At 45.3% G+C, this 24,029-nt stretch overlaps 1 protein-coding gene across 1 annotated transcript in view; it reads left to right on the top strand.

Annotated features, from left to right (window-relative positions):
* Positions 1 to 1,510: 1,510 nt before the first annotated feature.
* LOC117051974 overlaps positions 1,511 to 24,029 on the top strand; it is a 35,725-nt gene continuing 13,206 nt past the window's right edge. The window contains exons 1-8 of the mRNA XM_033158702.1: positions 1,511 to 1,615; positions 5,110 to 5,206; positions 6,868 to 7,039; positions 10,956 to 11,209; positions 12,882 to 13,018; positions 13,304 to 13,482; positions 16,980 to 17,287; positions 23,152 to 23,241. Of these exons, the coding sequence (XP_033014593.1) occupies positions 5,134 to 5,206; positions 6,868 to 7,039; positions 10,956 to 11,209; positions 12,882 to 13,018; positions 13,304 to 13,482; positions 16,980 to 17,287; positions 23,152 to 23,241 (1,213 nt within the window). The 5' untranslated portion in view covers positions 1,511 to 1,615; positions 5,110 to 5,133. The remainder of the gene's footprint in view (positions 1,616 to 5,109; positions 5,207 to 6,867; positions 7,040 to 10,955; positions 11,210 to 12,881; positions 13,019 to 13,303; positions 13,483 to 16,979; positions 17,288 to 23,151; positions 23,242 to 24,029) is intronic.

Here is a 24,029-nt window from a genome sequence, read left to right as displayed (position 1 = left end):
AGCGATTTCACCTAATATATTTTCCATGTTATTTTCACTGATATATGCATTGTTAAATTTACCCTAGTTATATGCATTTTCGTAACACTTTTCTTGGCTGGAGAAGTGCATCGCAAAATTTGGAAAAACGTGAATTTCAAAGGATGGCTGTGCTTTGGTTCACGTGTTGCTCCAAGAAGTACAAATTAGGCAGCTAATGTGAACTGAGCTGAATTTCTCCCCCCATCCTTAGCTGAAACACAGTGACTGGCCCAAAATGCTGGTGGGGACTTAAAAAAAAAAGGTGTGAAAGTGTGGAGAACTGAATTTAAGATTGGAAGAATGAGAAACCGAGAGAAATCGAAATGGGCAGGCATGCCCATCCCCAGTTGAGGATAATTTTATTATGCTAGCACAGGGATGTAGAATCTGCAGGAGATAAATCTTTCAAACAAATAAATACATTAGCTGTGGCATGCAGAAATGCATGTGCAATCTGAGAAGGCAAGCTAGATTTACAGACAGAGAGAGGATAAATAATACTGCCTTACCTTACTGGATTTTTGTCAGATGTACTGAGATAAATTCCCACAGCCCACATAACACTTTGTGCATCATCTATAGGACCCCAAAGCAGATGCGCATAGCTGTGGTCTGCATACTATGTGCTGCATGGTTCATCCAGGGGAAAGATCGTCATTCTCATGCAGATGTTATGCGCCACCTAACAACTGAAAACACCTGGATCCCGGGTCTTCTTTCTACTTCCCCACTAAAATATGTATTTATCTTTTTATCTGTTTCATAAAATTTATACACTGCTTGATTGCAAAATAACTTCAAAGCAGTTTACAAAAAAGGTTTTTTTAATAAAAAAATACCAATAAAAAAATTAATAGCAGTTATTTGAGACTTTAAGAAAGTTTAAAAACCAATGGACTGAAAAACAGATTAAAACTTGCACCAGCTTCCTAAACACCTCTCTACAGCATCAGCAGGAAACATTCGTGTGACTGTCAAGGCAAGCTAGCTGCCATCGTTTCCATGGTTGCTTATGGAATTCACACAACCGCGAGATGTTACAGTGGTCATCATGTTAGATGCCTTCAGATGCCTTGATGTTTTTTTTAAAAAAACCTCCCCGTAATAACGAAGGTGGCGGCTTCTGTGACGGTCACCTTAGCTCTTCTGCATCGCCAGGACCAGGAGGAGAAGAAAGTGCTTGGCAGGGCAGCATAGCATCACAGCAGGGAGATGTGGGCAACTATATATACGGCGCAAAGGGTGGAACAAATTGTGAAGTGGAGGCAGACCTTTTTGGAGATCTTTCTCTCCGGGTGGCCTGATTCCAAGCAGTGCTAGAAAAGGAGCCTGACAACGGTTGCGGGTGCTTTGGAGATCCCAGTACACAAAACAGAAGGAGCAGGATTGCTCTGATGGTAAGAAGCCCAAGGGAGTTGCCCTCCTTGTCTAAACATGTGTGGTGGATAAACACAGGGCGATTGATCAAGGGAAGATGGGCAGATAAGGCACATTTGACTCATAGCCCAGGCAGCAGCGGCAGCAACCGCAGACGCATCTTCTTACTGTGGAATCTCTGCGGCTGCAAGTGCTTCTTTCCTCCCAAGACCTGCAGGTGACTATGCCTTTGTGTGAGTGAGGTGAGGAGTTGGGGGAGAGCCCAAAGGCATCAAGGCGAACGGTTGAGGGGCCCGTCCAGACCGGTGCTTTCTTGCGGGTGTATTTGCGACATGTTCTTGACACAGCCGTATTGCATTAGCGGTGGGTTTAACCCTGCTTCTATTCTTTATTCTGAGATGCTTCGCCAATGCCGCCATATCATTATTGCTATCTGGAGGGGGCCTAGTGCAACAAAAGTGGGTTCAGGGACATTTTCTCTCTTGGATTCCGTCCCCTGTTCTACAAAAAGAAAAAAAAACCCTGCGGTTTAGAGAGAATAATACTGTTTGAGAAATTCAAGCATTCAAAACATTTGCTGTAATTTCACGCTTAGAAATGAATTATTGCTTGGAGTAATCCCAAACACACACACACATACACACACACGCTGTAAGACTGCAACTTGTGTGCCTTTAACTTTACACACATGGCGAAAAAGGTGGGGAGGTTGGAAGTGGGGCAGGGTTCTGGGAAAAATGACTTTGAACCCAATGGGCTTTGACCATAAGCAACTTTGGGTTTTGGTGCAATGCCTGGAACGTAATGCCTGCGTAAGGTGCAGGCTTACTGTATATAAAATCTTGCTCTTCACTTAAAAGAGGGTAGAGCAGTCAGGAAAGGCCAACCTGATAGTTAGGACTTTCAAATGCATATTTCTGCTATTTATATAATCGAGGCTACTGCATAGAAGGAAGTCCATCTCTGGCAAATAAAATAAAATCAGCATGTTTTATGGATTTCTGCCAAAAGATTTGACATATCCCTGTACTGCAATTTCAAATGATATGTTTGGAATAGAGCTGTGCCAAAAATGCCCCCAATTTCCACCACCACCACCATTTGCCAGGGTGGGAAACTCTTCTGAAAAGTTGTGGTGGGTGAGGGGGGGGAGAGATGTATCTGAAATGTTGAGGAGGAGGTTGTTTCTTACTGTACTTAATCTTAGGATATTTCCCCTTGGTTGTTTTTTTTTAACTTTCAAATTTATAGTTAGATGTAGGCAGGTTGGCATGGCATGGCCAGAACGCCTTGGGGGGCCTAATTAACCCCACAAGCCGTAGATTCCCTCATGTGAACTTGCTTGGATTTTGAGGTATTCAGGGGAGTCTCTTCTCTCAGTCCTGACGCCCTCTCAGGTATGACTGGAAGGGACGCGGGAAGTGGCTTTCTCGGTAGCTGCGCCCAAACTTGGGAACTCCCACCCTAGATAAGTCAATCTGGCTCCCTCCTTGTTGTCCTTCCACTAGCAGGTGAATACCTTATATCAACAGGCTTTTGAGAATGGGCTGTTTTTCATGAAAGAGCTGGTTCTGTGCTGTCTTTATTGTAAATATCTGCATGTTTTTAATAGGTATGCTTAATTTAAAAAAAAGAAAAGAAATATTGCTCCTCCACCCCCATATTTTTAGCTGTTGTTCTTTTATTTGTAAACCGCCTCAAGTACCTGTCAGAGAAAAAGGCAGGGTATAAATAGATACAATTTAAAGAAATAGCTTTTGCCACTCAAAGCTGAGGAAAGTTCTCTCTGCAACCACCTGCCAGAGGCACTTCATGGGATATCTGGGGAGTTATATCGTGTTGCATCGCTTTGCGTAGCTCCCAAGGCATTTTGGGGTTTGTGGCCAGTGGAAAGCAGTGCCAGGCTCTCCCAACAGCTTCCAGTCCACTGCAGAAGTGACAAATCACCTCCCAAAATGTTTCATGGGGAAATGCTCCCCCCCCCGCATTTTTCACAGAGAAGGGGGGAAATTGTTTTTGAAAAGAGAAGGGATCTCATCTCAGCTTTGCTTTGGAACTGAATCCTGTTTTCTGCTTCTGGCATTTTGATATTTATAAGACTGACCTCAACCAACCCACCCACAATCCTGACCCCTTGCTCAGAATTTCCCTGTTTGTAGTTAATGTCTTCTTCCTTTCCTTTCTTTGTGAGCCTTTCTGGAAACCGTGTTTGACTCATCAGCCGTCACTCAACGGGTCCCACTGGCGCTTCCATGGTGTGGAGATCTTAGGCTGGTATTCAAAGCTAGTCCTACTCAGAGAGGACCCACTGGTGTTAATGAACACGCTAACTTAGGCTCATTGATTTCCCTTGAGTCTACTCTTGAGTAGGGCTGCAGTGACTACAGTCCTTAGATGTCCCGCCCTGTAATCTTTAATTCAGCTGTTGAGAAAGAGTGATTAAAAAAATGTTTTCAGGGTTTGCAAGTGTTCCCTCCCAATGTTTCTTTCTTTCTTTCTTTCTTTCTTTCTTTCTTTCTTTCTTTCTTTCTTTCTTTCTTTCTTTCTTTCTTTCTTTCTTTCTTTCTTTCTTTTTGAGGTGGCCAGGGGGTCTCATTGTTCAGAGGGCAAACACGGAGCCAGATGTGGTGTGGCTCAATAGTCGGTGGCTTCTCCTCCTGCTGCTGCCACCACTGGCTGGGGGCAGCTTCTCCCATCTTTTGCTTGCACGGCAGGAAAAGCGGGAGGACGGAGGTTGCCAGCCACTGGGGTCTCGCTGCCACCACGTTCGGTTCCACACACCCTACCTTTGGACCTCAGGACATCATGTGATGTTGTGCACATGATGTCAGGACGTCGTGTCAGGCCCCCACCCCCCACCCCCATCAAGGCACTGTTCAGACCCAGACCCAACTAGCTTTTCTGCAAGGTTGTGGCCTCATGTATGGGGTGTGGGTCTTTTCTGGTTTTTACCCTCCAAATGCTGTGCGTTGCTTCTTGTTTTTAGCAGTGGAACACGTCTCTCCCAGTTGGAAAGAAACCTTGACGCACTTCTGGCAGAAGACTAGTCCTACTCCTTTGCATTAATTTGGGATGGGGATTCAGGGCCATGAACGCTGCACCCCGTTGAGGGTAGTAGTGCTACGTCAGTAGCAGCAACAGGAAAAGCTATTAGGGTGGTCTGCAAAGGCCCCCTGCCTCTGTCCCTTCTTTCTCCCCGAATTCAGATGTGTGAATTGATGCTCACACTTTGTAATTAGTGCCTTGCTCTGGAGCACAGTGATGATAAGATAACTGGATTGAAGCCAAAGAATTCAGATATAATGCAAGCAATTCAACTTAACCAGGTTGTAGATCAGACTGTGTTTACCTGGTGGTGTTGACGTTCTTTTGTATTTAAGCCAAGACACCTGCAAAGTCATGGGGGCCCAGAAGTCCCTGGAATTATTCAGCTCGCCATTCGGAAACATGGCAAAATCACCTTAACCTCAGTCTCTGCTGGAGGAGAGCTCAGACTGGCATAGTAAGGACCATGCCAGGACCAAGGGTCGCAGCCCAGAGCTTCCTTCCTCCTGATTCCAGGGGCTGAGCATCAGCAGGCTGGTTGTGTGGGCGGGTGCAGAACCCACATAACTGGATCCTTCTGCTTCTAGACAATGTCAAGGAAGGTGGGGCCAGCTTGGATTTAAGGGTGATGAATTCGGTGGCAATAAACTGCTTTCGATCCAACAGCACCGCCAACAACAAGACAGACACATGCAGGTGGCATCTACTCCCTGCAGGGCCATGAGGCTTCTGGCGATGGTGGTTCTTCTGCTGACTCTTACAGGTAGGGAAGTATCACCTGGGCATACAGCTGAAAGTATGGCTTGAAGATCAGGGGTGAGTGTGTGTCCTTCCTTCAGATAGCCAAAAGCGGTCCTGAGGAGATAGGAAAATCTCATGCTTTCTGCAGCAAAGCACCGCTGCTGGTGCCCCTCTGTAGAGTACCCTCCTTTGTCATGCTTACCTGGCATGCATTATCGTTTGCTTGTTTTTCAGGCACCAGGCCAAGTTCTCTCCCACATCACTTTTAGTGCTTTTACAACCTTCTAAATGCTGCTGGACTCCAACTCCCATCAGCCCCAGCCAGCCTAGTCAATGGCCGGGAATGACGGGAGTTGTAGTCCATCAACATCTGGAGGGTGGCCAGTTCCTCATCCCTATTTTATATCTTTGCACTTATTCCCTTCATTTGCTTTACATTTGTTCTTAATTGCTGTGCTTGCATTGGCTTTAGCTGTTTAGATTTTTTTGTAATAATTGTTTTTGGGATGGTGTTATCATTTAAACTTTGCATTGTATTTTGTCATCCACTCAGATTATTATTATTATTATTACCCCACTCATCTGGCTGGGTTTCCCTAGCCACTCTGGGCGGCTCCCAGCAGAGTAGTAAAAACATGATAAAACATCAAACATTAAAAACTTCCCTATATAGGGCTGCTTTCAGGTGTCTTCAAAATGTTATGTAATTACTCATCTCCTTAACATCAGATGAGAGGTCATTTCACAGGGAGGGGGCCACTACCAAGAAGGCCCTCTGCTTGGTTCCCTGTAACTTTGCTTCTCGCAGTGAGGGAACCACCAGAAAGCCCTTGTAGGAGGGCCTCAGTATCCGGGCTGAGCGAACTCGGGGTTCATCCAGACTTCATTTTCTGCCGCATTCCTAGGTGCAGGTTCGAGCTTTAAAGCTCCTTCTCTGAGAACTTTTTTCTTTTGCCCCAGTGTTTCCCCTGTGATAATCCGCTGTTTACAGCTGAATCAGACCAAATTTCTGTTAGTTCTAATTCAGCCTTAAGGAGCGGGTTTTCCTGGGGAGAACAGCAGAGCAAAAAATAAAAGTGCTTGGACATTGAGCTTTAAGGTGCATATCTGTGCTTAGCAAACATGAGGCAAAATGGGCGTGTGGATGAGCCTTTATGGTTATGAAGGTGGTGTTCCATAAATGTAATAGATAAATGGATTCTGAAGCGCTGCCATAGAATTTCTATACACTCATCTGGGCTGGGGATCAGAGACTTCAAATCTGGTGACTCAGCGCAGTCTATCCAAGCGCTGGCACTTTCTGCAAGTCATGTCCACTAGCCTTGCTCCTGGAGGGCTTTTGGCTGACCTGGTTGTGTCCTTGCTTGCCCAGATGAAGAGAATAATGCCTAGAGGGAAGTGCAGAAACAGCTGGCTTTTGCAAGACTGGAAAAATTGCCCTCTACACAAAGCGCAGAGTCACATCTGTAACTCCACCCACTTTCGCCTTTGGCCCCAAGCACCAGCAGCATAATGGCACACATGGAAGGCTGCCCATGGGGGAATGCAGACCTCGGGCTGAAAGAGGTTCCTCCCTCTTTTAACTAAGCTGGGCTGGTGGCTGGGATCCTTGCCACTTAGCCAGTGTGACATTGCTAGGTATGGTGGAAGCTACCTCTCACTTTAGCTGGTTTTCCTCCGCAGTGGCTGCGCAGGATGAGTCGCGGATCATCGGGGGCCAAGACTGCGCCCTAGGCGAACAGCGCTACCAGGTTGTCCTCTCAAATAGCAAGAGAAATGGGCCAGATATTCTGTGCGGAGGCGTTCTGATAGACAAGTACTGGGTTATTACCGCTGCTCACTGTAACCAACAGGGGTAAGGAAACTCAAGATTGGTTATTCTGGGAGAAGGGCAAGGTGGGAAGGGCTTTGGGATTATTAGCATTTCTGGAGGGGTTTTAGTGTTGCATTGTAGCCAATGTTGCGGAAATGGAAGGTGCATCTAGCGGGGGAGCTTTCTGTTCACTTCCTTCCCTCCACAACCCTCTTAATTCCCCCTCCTACTGCAGCATCATACAACTTAGCCCACAATGTTCTCCTGTTCTTCTTATTAAATAGGTATCCGACTGCGACCTGAGACATCTAGAAAGTTTGCAGGTAGACAATCCTGTAATTACACAAAATCTAAACCCCCAAAAATAATTATCCAAGAGGATCTTGGATGACCTTTTCCCACTATCGGTTTCCCACACAAACACAAACACAGCAGGTAGGTAGCCGTGTTGGTCTGCCATAGTCAAAACAAAATAAAAAATAAAATAAATTCCTTCCAGTAGCACCTTAGAGACCAACTAAGTTTGTTCTTGGTATGAGCTTTCGTGAAGAAGTGTCCATGCACACGAAAGCTCATACCAAGAACAAACTTAGTTGGTCTCTAAGGTGCTACTGGAAGGTATTTTTTTATTTTTTATTTTGTTTTGACAAACACAGCAGGTATTGCTCCAGAAGCCATCTTGTGGTTGTAAAATGGAACAGAGGGACTTTCAGGACTTTAATCTCAGATACTAATGAGTGAGTGGGAAGGGAAATAGTTTTTAGGTGCATGTGACACTCCCGTGGTCTCAGATCTTGGCTTCATTTGGATGGTCGTACCTTAGGAACCCTTCAATGAAATGTGGAAATATCCCATCAAACCATGGTTTCCTGTGTTGCCCAAACCGAGAAACTATGCAACAAGCTGGGATATTAAACCACAGTTTAATATCCTGGCTTGAAGAAAAGCTCTTAAGTATGGTTTTCTGCTTTGAATTAAAAGGAAATCATGTTTAATTGGTGGCTTCTGGATGCTATGAAGAGAAGAGGGGGCTGCATTGCATTGCTTTTTTTTTTAACCTCACCTATGAAAATTAGATTAAATGTGGTTGCTGTTATCCTATATGCCTGGAATTAAGTTCTATTGAAGTAAATAGACCTTCTTTCTGGTGCAATGGGTCAGGTGACAAGACCACCCCATCCCCCAACCAGGTACAAGATTGAAGGTTTGGTGGGGGATCCACTGTTCCATCCAGACTAACCCTCTAAGTCCTCTAAACTCATAACAATGTATATAAAAAGATTTATAGGCCGCTTAGTGACAAAACTCTCTAAGAAAAGTGTAAAAAAACAACAACCAACTATACACACAATAAAACAAGTAAAAACAAAGATGACTATGAGTAACATAGATGACTAAATTATACGCCTAAGTAGGCTTGTTAAAATACAAAAGGTGTTGGCTACAATGTAGCCAGGGTGTGCACACACACACACACACACACACACACATATATTCCATTCTGTTATTTAATGTGGATAGTAGCTTCCTGTAACTATTAATTGTTTGTATTGTTAGATTGTCGTTGGTGAAATAGAAAGGAGAATTCCCTGGATGCCTAGATCCAGGTTTGGGGCAAGTAATCTTTGATGAGAGGGCTCCCGGCAGAGATTTGAAATCACAAAACATGCAGCAAAGCAAATCATGGAAATATAGGCTGTTAAGACTTTCAAAATATCCCCTTCTATGTTTCTTCCAAAGCTCCCAACTTCCCTTAGTATAGAAAGAAATTACACATTTGGCAAGTTAAAAATTGTTTACTTACAAACTCTTCAGATTCATGAGTTTGTCTACACAGCAGCAAGAAATGACAGGCAGCAAACCATAGGCTAGTTTCAAAGTGGTAAATGTTTCTAAGTTATTTGTATAGAAACACAAAGATGGCTTACTAAGGCCATGTGGTCTAAGCTTGCAACATCCGGCTTAGACATCCTTACTGGTAGGTTCACATGGTGGAAAGTGGGAGAACAAAGAGTCTATGCTCCCAAGGTGAGGGGGAGCAACCTAGCCAGGCCTGTCAGGACAACTTACTCTATGGTCTTAACCCCTTCATGTATTAAACATGTTGTTTATTTGAGGCTGATTTATCCCACACATGTGACGTTTTCCTCCCAATCACTATCTTCTCATACCTTCCCCTCCCTCAATCCAGATTTTCTCATAACAGGGATGCTCTGAAAAGGGGGAGGTATAAGGAGATCTGGACAGGGGAAAGTGTGGAGAGGCAGTGATTTGGAGGAAAACATGTGGACAATGGAGAATTAATGGAGGTACAGGAAGCTTACTTACACACTTCAAACAGTATGGATGAGACTACATACAAAGAACAGCTGTACGTGGCATAATCTTTGATTTATTGGGATCAGTCATAGAATATGCCCTCCTCTATACTAATCTGTCATAAACAAGAGCAGAAATGTGAGAGCAAGAGCATTCACGTCAGAGTGAGGAGGGTCTGTCAATCAACCAGGAAGATGATGCCAATAATTCCTGTTCTGAAAAAAATGCCCTTCCTCTTCACTACATTCCTGCTCTGCTGCACCATGGTCAAAAAGGATGATGACGCATTTGGAAGACAAGTCTTGCAGGAAACGGTTTACAGAAGACCTCACCATGTTTACCTTGGAGAGGGAAGAGGATTATAGTTTCCTAAGATGCTACCATAAAGGGAGGGTGACTGTTTTAGCCTTTTAGCTGGTTACCCACAAGGAGACAAGAAGTCTCGGCGCCATCCCTTCCTCTCTTATTGCCTCACTGGAGGGCCTTCCATGAGTCAGTGTTGTTTAGTGCTCAGGTAGGTACTTCATGCGTACGTAGTCATCAGGTAATCTGGACAGAACAGTAATCAGAGCAGTAATCTTGCAGATCATCTTGTAAACTGAGCAATGTTTTTTTTAAAAAAGTTGCTTACTCATGGAAATGACTCAAAGCAACTTACAAACACACTTCTCATGAGCAACAGTGGTCGAAGGAAGGAGGATGCAGAAACTTTCTCACTTAACAAACATCGTTAAAAAGCACTTGTCTTCCTATTCCCATGGAAAATGTATCCTTATAGTTTCACTTTTTAAAAAAGTGACTCTCATTGGGTTTTTCAGTAATGAGGTCTGAAGTTCCACTTTATTCATTATTATTATTGATTTGTTAAATTTACATGCTGCCTTTCCTCCAAGGAGCAACAATTTGGTGAGGTCGTTTGGCGGAGAGACACTACGCTTCATGGCTGATTTGGGATTTGAAACCTGTAAATACTATACCAGGCCTGTGTTACCTATAGAGAAATCTATCTATTTCTCTATCCCATGGAAGAGGAGGGGAAGAAGGTGTGGTAGTGAAACACTGGTACTGAACACATTACTTTGTGGGAGAACTGTATTGCAAAATCTGGAAGAAAATGAATTTTGAAGGATGACTCTGTTTTGGTTTGGTGTGTTGTTTCAAGAACTACGAATCAAGCAGATTTGCCTTTAAATGTGAACTAAACCAAACATGCCCACATTTCATTAGATGCCAGTAGACACCCACCCTTCTTCCCAGTCTGAGCAGAGGAGAAGTGTGTGTTATGCTACACACCCGCACGGCAGCCATTTTGTAATTGACACTAGATTATCTCCAAAATCTCTTCCAGCTCTGATTCTGGGGTGTTATGGAAAGGTCAAATGATTATCCCATTATTGTGGTTGAAATGCTTCCTCTCTGAGGTTCAGTGCCCTGTGATTTAAATTTTCATGGAGAACACACCTACTCCTCTCCGTGGCTGGCCACGTCTACAAGTGGTGGCTGCTCTGGGAGACAGGACGGTGGTCTAGATGGGTCTTTGGAATGATTTAGCAAGACTCTTCTTAGATTTATGTTCTTACGGATTTTCTTTCTTTTCTTTTTCTTCTCCCCCTCTCCTTCCTGTTCTCATCCTGTGCAGGGTTATCCACACAAGGATGGGTGATCACAGCCTCAGGGCGAACGAGGGCTCGGAGCAGTGCATCACATCTGCACAGAAATTCCCACACCCGAACTACAATCCCACCACACATGACAGCGACATCATGTTGATACGACTGAGCAAACCCGCCTTCATCAATGAATATGTCAGGCCTGTTCAGCTGTCTACCCAATGTGTTCAGCCTAACACTCGGTGCCAGGTGTCAGGCTGGGGGACCACGACGACCCCTCAATGTACAGTAGATAATTTTCAATACATAACAGGGGCATGGATGTGGTGGGGTTAGAGCTGGTGGCCTCAGCCTGCTCATGCTGTCTCCATCGCCACATTTCCCACTTGCAGAAAGCATTATACCTCCCCACTATTTCTCATTCGTATTTTCTCTCTGTCTTTTGCACAACTTTTAAATTTCCCCCCTAATTGTCACACCCTGCCCCATATCCTTTTGATCTCCAAGTATTTCAACGTCTGTCACCCAGTTTCATTTCGTTTTTAAGAATCATCATCAGTTAATCATTGGGGTTCATTAAATGTGTGGCAATTTGCATGTGGGTAGAAAACAAGAGTAAGCAGCATACTTTATAAATTAGGCATGAAGCTGAAGAGGTATTCTCCTAATAGGGGGGTTCCCTCTTGAGAGCATTTCATCCTATGATTGTCTCTTAAGGTGCATTCCCTCCAAGATGCATTCCATCTAGAGAGAAAAAGTATTATTTTCCAGGAGTCCTCCTTAAAAGAGGAGGCATCCCATTCTGTGATTCCCTCTTAAGCTGAAGAGGCATTCTTTCCTGTGTGAAAGTAAAGTGTGGTGCCTCTTTTAAGATAGTGGTTGTCATCTGCAGGTTTTTAAATTAATATGTGTAGTTTTAAAAAATGGAAGATATGCTGGATGGTTTTTTGGTTTCGTTTTAGTAAATTAAACTTTTTCTTCATCAAGTAAACTAAAGGATCAATTAGCCATAACACTAATTATTTCCCTTTCATATCTTCTGCTATAGCCATTCTCTCATATTTCAGAGCACTTCCAGTCACGAAGGGGTTATTTCAGTGCTGTTAAGAGTCCAGATTCAAATTTACACAATGCAAAAAACAAAACAAAAAATCCTTCTTGGTGTGAGGCTCTGATTTGCTTTGCTTCCCAATTTCAGTTATAGTTTTTGAGGGTCATCAAAGTCTCCAACTGGCCATCTTGGTACCAAGTACCCTCTGGCTCTTGACGTTATCAGTGATATGCCCTAGGTATGCAGCAGAACAAAGAGAACCAATATCCTGACTGATCTTCAGAAGAGAATGCCAGCATAAGCAATGTTAGTCCTACTCAGAGTAAACCCACTGATATTAATGGCCATGACGAACTTCAGTTCATTCATTTTGATGGGTCTAGTCTAAGTAGAAATTGGTTGGATGCAGTCCAATGTGTTCATTTACCTGTATACAGGTAGGTGGAGCTTCAACATTAAACTACCAGCTACACGAAACATCTAAAGGTTCACTGCTCCAGATCTCATGGCCTGCATCTATTTATTTATTTATTTGCTTGAACACAACGACTAACAATCAAAACCAACAGTTATTTATATTTTTGAAAGTTGTTTTTTCACTATGCCTTTGGACACTTCTTGAAATATTATAACCACATTGAGTATGGTGGCTCCTGAGATCAAGCAGGTTCTGGCCTGTGTTTAGATGCAGTTGGATGCCATTTTGAAACAAGGCTGAATCTTTAAAAACTGCGCTGATTTTTTTGGTTTCTTAGAATTCCCAAGCAATGCCATATAGGAAGTTGATAGTGAAATATAAAACGATCCACGGGTCAACTTAGGCTGGGGCTCATGATAAAAGTGGCGGCTTTCTCTCCAGTGTCACCAGCACCTCCATAAAACCATCGGTGTTCTTTGTTTGCAGCACAGTTTCCTGACATCCTGCAATGTGCCCAAGTCTACACAATTTCAAATGAAGAGTGCAACCAGGCCTACCCCAATGGCATAACGGAAAACATGTTGTGTGCTGGTGTGAGCAGAGGTGGCGTAGACTCCTGCCAGGTGAGAGGCTTTCCCCTATTGGCCAAAACTCCCCACAAAATAATAAAGAACACCAGTTCAAAGCAGTTTCAGATGGTCCATACCTGGGCCCCTCAAAATGGTGCACAATGCCATCTTCAGATTCCACCCATGGTGCCCACCAAGGCCCCTGTCGTTTTGAGGAGGAGAAGTTGAGGGAGTTTTGGCTTTCCTTGTTGTTGTCCTTTTCTCATTGCTTTATCTTTTGATTCAGGAGTTTGAGATATAAATAGTCTAAATAAGTATGTGAATAATTCTGCTCGGCAGGGAGACTCCGGTGGGCCCCTGGTGTGCAACGGGAAACTCGAAGGCATCGTCTCGTGGGGGATGCAGATCTGCGCACAGTCCGGCAAGCCCGGGGTCTACACAAAAATCTGCCGATTCACCGACTGGATTCAGAGCGTCATGCGGAACAACTCAGTCAACCGTGCTGCAGACACTTGTTAGTGCCATGGGGAGATACTGCCGCACTGGGACCTTGATCTCAAAATAAAGATAAGAAAGCCGAGATTTATTGCCATATTCTACCAGCCATTGGGAGGGGTCGCCATTGTGCCATGGCATTGCCTCTCCTTGGATTCCCTAGCGCTTTATGTGTGCCTCAAGGTTATTTACTTACAAAAAGGACCCACAACAAAACATTGTAGTGTGTGGAGTGCTCCCTCTTCAGGATTCTAGCCACTTCATCCCATTCCCTCTTCACCCCAGCTGTGTTGCCCTCAACAGGCAGTTGCTGTTCCATGCTTACTGAGCATGCTCAGTCCTCACTGAGCTCAGGGTGGCAGTGGTGTTTATATATTTAAATAAGGCTAAGCTACCTTTCTGGACCAAGTTCTCACAAGGCAGAGAACAACATACAAGCATAAAAAGACAATGCCGTTATAATAAAACTTTGCCATGAAAAACACACAAAACCCCAAGGATACAATAAAATACAACTCAACCACACAAAACAGGGGTTGCCAGCCTTTCAGGGGCCTAAGGGCCCATTTGGAATTTTGAGGAAGTGCCACAGGCATCAGTCACAAAATGGCTGCTGAGGGGTGTGTGGTAATATGATGATGATGGTGATTTTATTATTTATACCCCACTCATCTTCCACTCTGGGCAGCTTACAACACATACAAAATTGTAAAACATTAGGCTAAAAACAGAACAAAACTTCAAACATTTAAAACTTCCCGATACAGGGTTGTCTTTGGATGTCTTCTAAAAGTCAGATAGTTGTTTATTTCCTTGACAGCTGGTGGGAGGGCATTCCACAGGGCGGGCGCCACTACCGAGAAGGCCCCCTCTGTAACCTCACTTTTTGCAGTGAGGGAACCGCCAGAAGGCCCTCGGAGCTGGACCTCAGTGTCCAGGCTGAATGATGGGGGTGGATCCTTCAGGTATACTGGGCCGAGGCCATTTAGGGCTTTAAAAGTCAGCACCAACACTTTGAATTGTGCTCAGAAACGTATTGGGAGCCAGTGTAGGTCTTGACACAAAATGGTGTCAACTGTGCATCTCATGAGGGGGATCTCTGAAAGGTGGTCTGCCAAAGGTTATTGATGCCTAAAGCAGAAGTTTTTTGGAGTTCACATGGACAATGAAGAATACCAAGGTTGTACTTTAATGGATTTTATGAGCAGGGTGAGGAAAATAAGGAACAACACAAGAGGAATCACAGAATCAGAGAACTGTGGGTTTGGAAGGTACCCACCAAGGGTCATCTAGTCCAAAGTCCTGCAGTGCAGCAATCACAGGAATCAGAAAAGATCTTACAGCCCCATCTGTTGCCCGAGAATCCCTTTCCCTTCTTGGGCAGGCAACAGGTTGAACACCTTACAGGTGGAATGTGCAGCACCGATGTCAACATCATGGCCTGCACCATGAGTCCAACTCACCCTCTGTGGCCTTGGTCCTTATACATTATCTGGGAGTGCTGACGACACTTCAACTCCCATGCCTGGGGTCAGCGCCCCGTGACCTTCTCTAAGTTTATGTATGGCAACATACATGTCATGGCCAACAGTGAATGTCATGGCCAACAGTGGACTACAAAGTAATGGGACAACCTAGATATTCCCATCCTACGCTACTCAGCACTTAAAACTTAAAAGTGCTGAGTCACTGTTTTATGACTCACATGTGAGCCTAGGTAACCCTAGCTCTAAGGGACACATGGCCCCACAACTCCTGGCCAGGTGGCCTTTCTAGGATAGATGCTGTTTCTAGGAAGCTGTGAATAATGCTTAAAGAACTCTACACAGCTACACTATTCTATCTATCAGCAAGTGTTAGGTACAGGCCTGAACACCTTTGTGGGACATCCAAAGGGGTACATAGTACATAGGCAGTACTGTAGCATGCACATACATAGAATTACCATTCAGACCTTCCACCAATTGGGCAGAGGATGAAGGCAGCTGCCACACCGATGTTGGGGGCAGATCCAGAAGGCAGATCCACCTTCTACATATTCAGTGAACTCATGGAGAACATTTATGACTGAAGCTCTAGTGGATGCTAATCTTGGATCTGCAAAAAGAAAAAAAAAGGATCCTATTAGCAGATCTTAATGCACATGTTGGAGCTGGGGAGATGCTCTTCATATAGGAGAATGCTTCACTGGAAGAGGAGAGGTGTTTATATGAGCCCAAATCATTTAAACCTTTCTAGGTCTAAGCCACCATTTTGAATTGGATCCAGGGGGTGAGGTGGGAAGGGTAGTCAATAAAGCATTGTAAGAAAGGTGTAACAAACTCTCATCGGCCTGTGCCTGCCAAAGGATGGGCCACAGCAATATTTTCAAGTTTCCAGACAGTCTTCAAGGGCAGCCCTACCTTTGTGCCCTCTAAGCCATGCCTAGAACAACATATGTGAAAATAAGAAAGCAGCGCATGGGAGATCCATCAAGTCAGACTCATACCCTAGGAATGTGCAGGGCTGACCTGTCCATTTAGTAGATGGGACAATGGTTCCGGGTGCTAGCCCTAAAGACACCTTCTGCTGCTTTCCTCGGCGGTGTGACCTTGCTAGAGCCTGAGGTCTATCCAGACTTGTTTGGGCAGCGTGGGCTGCAATTACCTTGCAACCACCACTGCACTTAGCTCATGCTTTGTGTCTGGCAAGAAGTCTGACTGGACTGGTTGTGAAACCAAAGTTTTGTTGCCATAAGGAAGGGAGCAATTAAGTGAGAAGGCAGCACAAGGGAATTGCCCTGAACCTAGGTCTGATATGGCACAGCAAGCTTCCAGATGGGGCAAGGAGCAGATGGTTACACAAAGCTGCAGAAGAGTGTATACATTTTTCCCATTAAAGAGTCCAGCAAATTCCTTGCATAATGCCTCACTCATCTCAGGGGAGGTTTGGATAGAATTAAGCCTGGCTATACTCAGTCCCAGAGCGGGGAACCAGTCAGTGCCCAGGAGACTGGGGCGACTTCCCTTCTCAATCACCAGTTTGAGCACGGCCTGTTTGTCCCGGAAATGTACTTTCACGGCACACATTCCCAAAATGTGGACACGGCCCGCTGAATATGATTGCAAGGTTGCTGGGAAGGGCTGCAGAGAAGGAAACCTACCCCCAGGGAAGAATGCCCCCGCAGTCTGTTCCGACACGATGGTGAATCCAGATCCGGAGTCCACCTTCATGATGCATGGCTGACCCTCAATCTTCACTTTCACATGTGCCTTGCCTTGCGCTGGGAACTGCACGATCCTCCCATTGATCTCTGTTACATAGTTGCAGTCCTCTAAAAGATGAGTTGCGGTGGGTGGTCTGCGACACGCCAATCTAGGTGATCCTGTCGCTTCCGACGTCGCCGATCAACAGACCCTGGCGATGTGTCCCGTCTTCTCGCACTTCCAGCACACAGCATTCCGGAAACGACAACTCTTCTGCTCATGGTTCCCGCCACAACCTGGGCAAGTGCCTCGGCGATCTTTGTGTGCTGTGCCAGCGTGACGCACCGACTCGACACCGCGGACTGGGCTCTGGCTTGGACTAGCCTCTCGCTCGTCCATGGCATGCGCAGCTTCTATCTGCGGCTTTGTGGCCTTGCGACTGGCATCCAGCTCCTCTCTTTCATAGTTTTCCATGGCAGTGGCCTCCTTCAAGGCGGACGCAAGGGTAACATCTTCTTTGGCCACAATGCGTCTTCAGGCCTTTTTGCTGCTCAGGCCCCCTACAAACCGATCCAGGAGAGTCTCTTCCAGATTTTGGAAGCCACAGTACTGCCCGAGCTTCCGGAGTTTGGCCAGAAATGCGGTTACTGACTCCCCAGCACGCTGTTGTCTCTTATAGAACTCCATCTGTCTGGCCATCTTGGTCTCGGTAGGCGCCAAATGGCTTGTTAGACGTGCAAGAATATCTTTGAGAGGTGTCTCACTCAGCTTCGCTGGGGCCAGCAATGCCTTGGCCAGCTTGAAAGTCTCGGGCCCACAGCAACTCAGGAATGTGGCCCTTCTTTTGCCGGCATCGGTGATCCCTTGAGCCGCCGCAAAGAACTCGAAGCGTTCAGCGTAGTCCTCCCACGTGTGGGGCTCTGATGGCTGGAAGAGCTCCAATACACTTGGACTCTCCATTCTCCAAGGGGCAGGGTCGTCTTCTCAGCTGGCCAGTGAGTCTTGTTCTCTGCTGCAATCCGGACTCTGAGGCAGGGCTGCGTTTAACCGCTCCTCAGCATTCCGGATCCCATCCTCGTCGCCAGTTGTTGTAACGTGGGGATCGTGATTCAGCAAGTGATTTCAGCTCTGACAGAGCAGGCAGGAGACAGCTTCTTCATGTAACACTCTTTGTGGAACAGGAAGGCAGTTACTTTCTCCTAATGTGAATACAGACAATAGTAATCAGATATGATAACCCTTGAATCAATACACAACACATTTGACCATAGACAGGGACGCGGGTGGTGCTGTGGTCTAACGCACAGAGCCTAGGGCTTGCAGATCAGAAGGTTGGCGGTTCGAATCCCTGCAATGGGGTGAGCTCCTGTTGCTCGGTCCCTGCTCCTGCCAACCTAGCAGTTTGAAAGCACGTCAAAGTGCAAGTAGATAAATAGGTACCACTTCGGCGGGAAGGCAAACAGCATTTCCGTGCGCTGCTCTGGTTTCACCAGAAGCGGCTTATTCATGCTGGCCACATGACCTGGAAGCTGTCTGCGGACAAACGCCGGCTCCCTCGGCCTATAGAGCAAGATGAGCGCCACAACCCCAGAGTCGTCCGTGACTGAACTTTACAGTCAGGGGTACCTTTACCTTTACCTAGCCTGCCCTCACCCATAGGAATGTAGGGATTCAACTTGTACCAGGTCAGAAATTGGTCCATCTAGACATCTGTTGTCTACACCAGCATTCCGTAACTTGGTTGCCCCCTCCAGATGTTTTTGATAGCTGCCATCATCCCCAGCCAGTATTTCCTTGTTGCAGCCCCAAACATCTGGAGAGCACCAAGTTCAGGAAGGGTAGCATAACCCTGAAATATGGGCCAGTGTTGTTATCCTGGCATGTTGGGTATTTTCAGGGAAATCTTTAGTCTACCCAGACCTTGTCACCAGCTCACCACCCATCAGATAAATTGTAGACCTATTCACTGATGCTAGTATGTATGCTTCCTAACTTACTTACTCCTCTGTGTAGCACTGGGAAAATTCCTGTCGGCACCCATCCCTCTAAGGTCCAAAAAAACCCTAGGAATGCGCAACTATAAAAAAGACATAATCTTAATAGGAAAACTGTGTTGCTGTGTCCCTAAATAACTTTTTTTTAAAAAAAAAACTGAAACAAGTTGGGCATACCACTATTTATAAGGACATTCTACTATTTTACAAAAGTCAAATTATCAGAACCATTTTGAAGCAGACACTTTTTGTGTCTTCTATGGTGCAGCCCATTTCTATACCTTTGCTGCCTCCAGCGTTGTTAGAATCTCTGACCTGCAGTAACTTAGATGCAGGCTTATATAGCAGCAGGCCATCTCCATACTCCATACAAAGAGAACACATGTTTGGTAAGTTAGAAATGGTTTGCTTACAAACTCTTCAAAGGTCAGATTCATGGGCTTTTTCGTACAGCAGAAAGAAAATTTAGGCAGTAAACTTAGGTTCCAAATTAGTAAATATTTCTAAATTATTTGTATAAAACCACAAAGATGGCTGACTAAAGCCACATGGTCTAAGCTTGGTTCATATATTCAAATAGAATATCCTGGAGCATTCAGCTTTGACCTCCTTCCTGGTATGGTTCAAAAGGCGAAAAGTGAAAAGAACAAAGGCTGGAAAACCCTTCCCAAGGTGGAGTGTGTGACCTAGCTAAGCCTGGCAGGACAGCTTACTCTATGTTCTTAACCCCTTTATGCATTAATTAGATTTAAGCAAGTTGGTTATATGAGGCTGCTTACCCCACATTTAGGGACGTGGGTGGCGCTGTGGGTTAAACCACGGAGCCTAGGGCTTGCTGATCAGAAGGTCGGCGGTTCGAATCCCCACGACGGGGTGAGCTCCCGTTGTTCGGTCCCAGCTCCTGCCCACCTAGCAGTTCGAAAGCATGTCAAAGTGCAAGTAGATAAATAGGTACCACTCCGGCAGGAAGGTAAATGGCGTTTCTGTGCGCTGCTCTGGTTCACCAGAAGTGGCTTTGTCATGCTGGCCACATGACCCGGAAGCTGTACGCCAGCTCCCTCGGCCAGTAACACGAGATGAGTGCCGCAACCCCAGAGTCAGACACGACTGGACCTAATGGTCAGGGGTCCCTTTACCTTTTTTTACCCCACATTTAGGCCAGTGGGCACTTTTGCTTTTTAGGTGAATGCTTTTGGTCATGTCTCTCTACTATCCAGTGGATCAGTTTCTTACAAGGGGAAGGGGGGGGGACATATGCCAAGTTTGAGGCAGAAATGGGTGCAGAAATTGCCATTATATGTCCCATGTTGAGAGCAGAAATAATTCAACTGAATATGATCAGAAATCACAGCTGTTATTGTTTTCAGTTATGCCCCTCTCCCCACCACCACCATGTTTCCTTTGCACTGAAATGAACGGGTTGGAATAATGTAACTGTAACTTAACTTACATAATTTACATAATCAATTACACAAATTGCATAATGTTCATTGTTTATATACTTAATTCCATAAATCGAGTAAGTTAAGCAAGTTATGCTGACAGCAAGACAAACCACATCATTTCTGGCAGAAGACGAATTGCAGCGGAACAGAAATGGTGACACATGTGACAGAGACAGACAGGGTAGGGCAGAACACGGTGCTTTTTACATCCCTTTCTCTGGGACAGGCAGCTTCTCGTGGCATATTCACCTAAAGCCCACTGTGGCAAAATTGGGGCTCCTTTGTTTTAACATGACCACAGTGTTATGAGGTCAGATAGGCTGCTAGCCAGGGCTGGCACCAACACTTGGTGTCTTTGGGCAATTAACAAGTCCCAGTGCTGAATTGTGCCCTTTGCTCCCTGCCCTTTAATTCCCCGCCCCGACCTGGTGATCTGTGCAGTGTTGGGCTCTGCATTTCAAACTGGGTTCCTTTGGACTGAAAGGTGAGCTAAAAGCAGCCTGACTGAACTATGAATTAATGAAACCAACCACACAAAGTGAGCAACTTTCCACAAAGCAGGCTCCATTCCCATGATCTGTGTTTTTAACTTGCGCAGTTCCTTGGGCTTGACAGAAAATTATTACCAGGTCTGTGCATTTACGCTTTTCAATCCAGTTAAAAACTAAAGTGGCAAAGACCTGTCGTGGAACAATAGTGGGGAGGCTGACACTAATCTCTCTCTCTCTAAGGCCCTTCCCAGCGACCATTGCTCAATTTTCAGCCTTATCCAACAAAGAGGGGGGAGATCCTTGTAATAATAATTAAAGGCTGACACCTCTTCATTAGGAGGAGTGCCTAGAAATTAACAATAGCAGATGAGGCGTCTGAGGCCCTGTAAAGGCGTGTGGCAGATGCAGGCACAAGTCGTGAAGAAAAGTGTTGGCCCTGTTGGGACGGGAAAGTATACAGCAGTTGGGGAGAGCTCAAAAGTGGGACTCGTGCGGACCAAGACATCAAGGAATCTACTGGATACAAAACTAGTCACACATGGTGATGAATACTCTGCAGATCCGTCTTTATCACCCTGTTCATTAAAGTAGAACCAGCCAGGCGTTGTCGGCAGGCATCAGGTCACAGCGTTCCTCCAAACCCTCCAGTTGTATCACAGACAGGTAGGTGGGACTGCTCTTTATCTTTCTCAGAGATGGATGTCATTCCTTCTGAGATCTCACCAGAGAAGGTGACTAGGATGCCCTTGTTTGGAAGCAAAGCTTCCCAGTTCATCATGAAAGATTGTGGGCAAGGGGGCTGTCGAAGATTTCAATCAGATTATTATTATTTTTTGCAAGTGACCTTTTGCTAGAAGGGGCTACTGGAGAGCTCCTTGCAAATATACGTCTGTTTTTCTATTCTCGTGCTCATCGGAATGGCTTATAAAATGTCAGAATGCATTTCGTTTTGTCCCGTTTAGTTCTGGTTAGACCTATTGATAAGTAACCTGCCTACAAATGCCAGATAGTAATTTTTAATAAAACGTTTCTATGGTAAAGAAGGCTGATGTTCAACTAATACCCTTCTTGTTGAGTTTCCATTTCTTCCTATCACAAGAAGAACTATATGTGTTTGTTTGTTTGTTTTTAAAGTGATGTGACATTTCACCATTTTCCTGTGTCTCACAGAGTTCCCCAGCCAACTGGGAAATATATGCAAGTAAATCTATTTTAGTGTTCTCAATGAAGGGCATTATAGAAATATTTTTTTGAAATCCCATGTAGACCAGAACATGCCTCTGAATGACAGCTGGGTGATGATGGCGAATTTGCCACAATCGTCTCTTATTTACCAGAAATAAATCCCCTTCTTGGTACCTATCCCTGGTAAAACACTGCCTACTTTCCTGCCTTTTAAAGAGATGTAAGCCCCTGAGTTCAGGGTGACTTACTCCAGGCAGCAGCCATGACTGCTTCCCCTGATGTGAAAGGAAGGCGAGGCAAAAACGCCTCCTATTGTACCTAGGAATTCGATGGAAATTCAATTCAGTTTGCATTTAAAAGTGAACTCAACAGATTTGCACTTCAAAATTCCCACTTTTCCAAAGTTTGAAATGCACTTCTCTTAGTAAAGTAAGAGAATGCAAATACTGGGGTAAAGTGTTCACAAAAATATACTTTCTAGTTTAAAAATAACATAAAAATGCAATGTCGGGATAAATTGCTTTGCAAAAATGTGTCTATTAGGGGAAATTGCATGCAAATGTGTATATTAGAAATCTGTATTAAAATGCTGCTGAATTCTCGTGAGGATTTGTCCATACAATATTCACAAACTGATATGGAAATGTGGAGAGCTGACTTGTAACATCCTGAATGGGGGCGGGGGGGGGAGGAATTGTCAAGGATCATTCAGATGAACTTGAACTATGAATTTAACATGAACCAAATTACAGTGGTACCTCAGGTTACAAACACCTTGGATTACAAACACTTTGGGTTACAGACTCCACTAACCCGGATGTAGAACCTCAGGTTAAGAACTTTGCCCCAGGATGAGAACAGAAATCACGTGGCGGCAGTGCGGCAGGCCCCATTAGCTAAAGTGGTACCTCAGGTTTAGAACAGTTTCAAGTTAAGAACGGACCTCCGGAACGAATCAGGTTCGTAACCAGAGGTACCACTGTAGTTTGCTTTGTAAAGGGATGGTGGTAAACTAGAATCAGTTCCTTTTTCAACATGTTGGACTGAAACTAAAACTAGTTCCTTTTTAAAACAGGCTTTCTAAGCTCTGAAAATTATGTGCTCTGCCAACAACTGGTGTCCTTCTCCCTTTGAGGCTTGAGGTATTGCAGTGAATTTCACACCTAGGCAGAAATGTGAATTCAGGTATCTCTACATCCCAGGGATGGTGAATATATTGCTGGACTGCAACTCCCATCATCCCTAACCACTGGCCATGATGGCAGTGGTTGGCGAAAATTGGAGTCCAAGAATATCTGGAGAGCCACTGGCTCCCCATTCCTGCTGTACCCACTATCCACAAACACTACCTTGGCTTTCTGTGACCATTCACTCTGCATCTCTCCTCAGCAGGTCTACTGACAGACAGGCCCTTCATGGTCTCATGCGGTGACATGACAGCCATGGAGATGGTTTCGCTGGCATTGCTGTTGGTGTCAGGAGGTAAGATTGTACAAACATGTTTCCAAACCCAGTCACTGTTCTAAATGGAGATTTCAACCTCAGGTAAATGACAGCGCACATGGAGCATGTTGCTCAGATGTACACAGGGTATGCCAAGTCAGACCAGTAATGTCAGCACTGGCTGGCAGCAGCTCTCCAGGATTTGAGGTAGGAGCGCCACCCATCCCTATCTGGAGACGCACTATTTGAGCCTAGGACCTTGTTTCACTGAGCACTGATGCAGCTTTCCTCAGCCTTAGGGCTGAATTACCTTGTAGGCTACCTTCCAGGGGCCACAGTGTTGGTGGGCGGGGCCAGAAGGAAAAGTGGGTGGAGCAACGAATGATAGTTTACTCACACATCACTCTCTGTCCTTCCTCCAGGTAAACAAGAAGCATTGGCAGAGTTCAAGGATATTTTTTAGCCAGGATAGAACATTCCAGAAGGGTGCAAAGCAGGACCAGTGTGGGCTGTGGAGAAGGGGTGCAGCTGGGAAGCAGGTGGGGCCTGTGGGGAGTCCTGAGGCCCAAATAGAGAGGGCTGCAGAGCTGTACACACAGACACACACACAGACACACACACACACACACACACACACACACACACACACCTGAGGTTTCCCACTGCTTCCATATAACAAGGGTGGGGAACCTCTATCTCACAGCAATCATGGCATGCCAGGGGGTCTAAGTTGGCCCATAAGACCATTTGTCCCAAGCCATGCCAGTCCACCCATAAGCTGTCCACTCAGCCCATCAACTCAGCCAGCAAGGAACAGAGGCACACAG

The sequence above is a fragment of the Lacerta agilis genome, chromosome 8 (assembly GCF_009819535.1).
Source record: "Lacerta agilis isolate rLacAgi1 chromosome 8, rLacAgi1.pri, whole genome shotgun sequence".
Taxonomy (NCBI): Eukaryota; Metazoa; Chordata; class Lepidosauria; order Squamata; family Lacertidae; genus Lacerta; species Lacerta agilis.
Note: the sequence above shows the minus strand (reverse complement) of the source record. Positions and strands in the feature narration are given on the sequence as shown.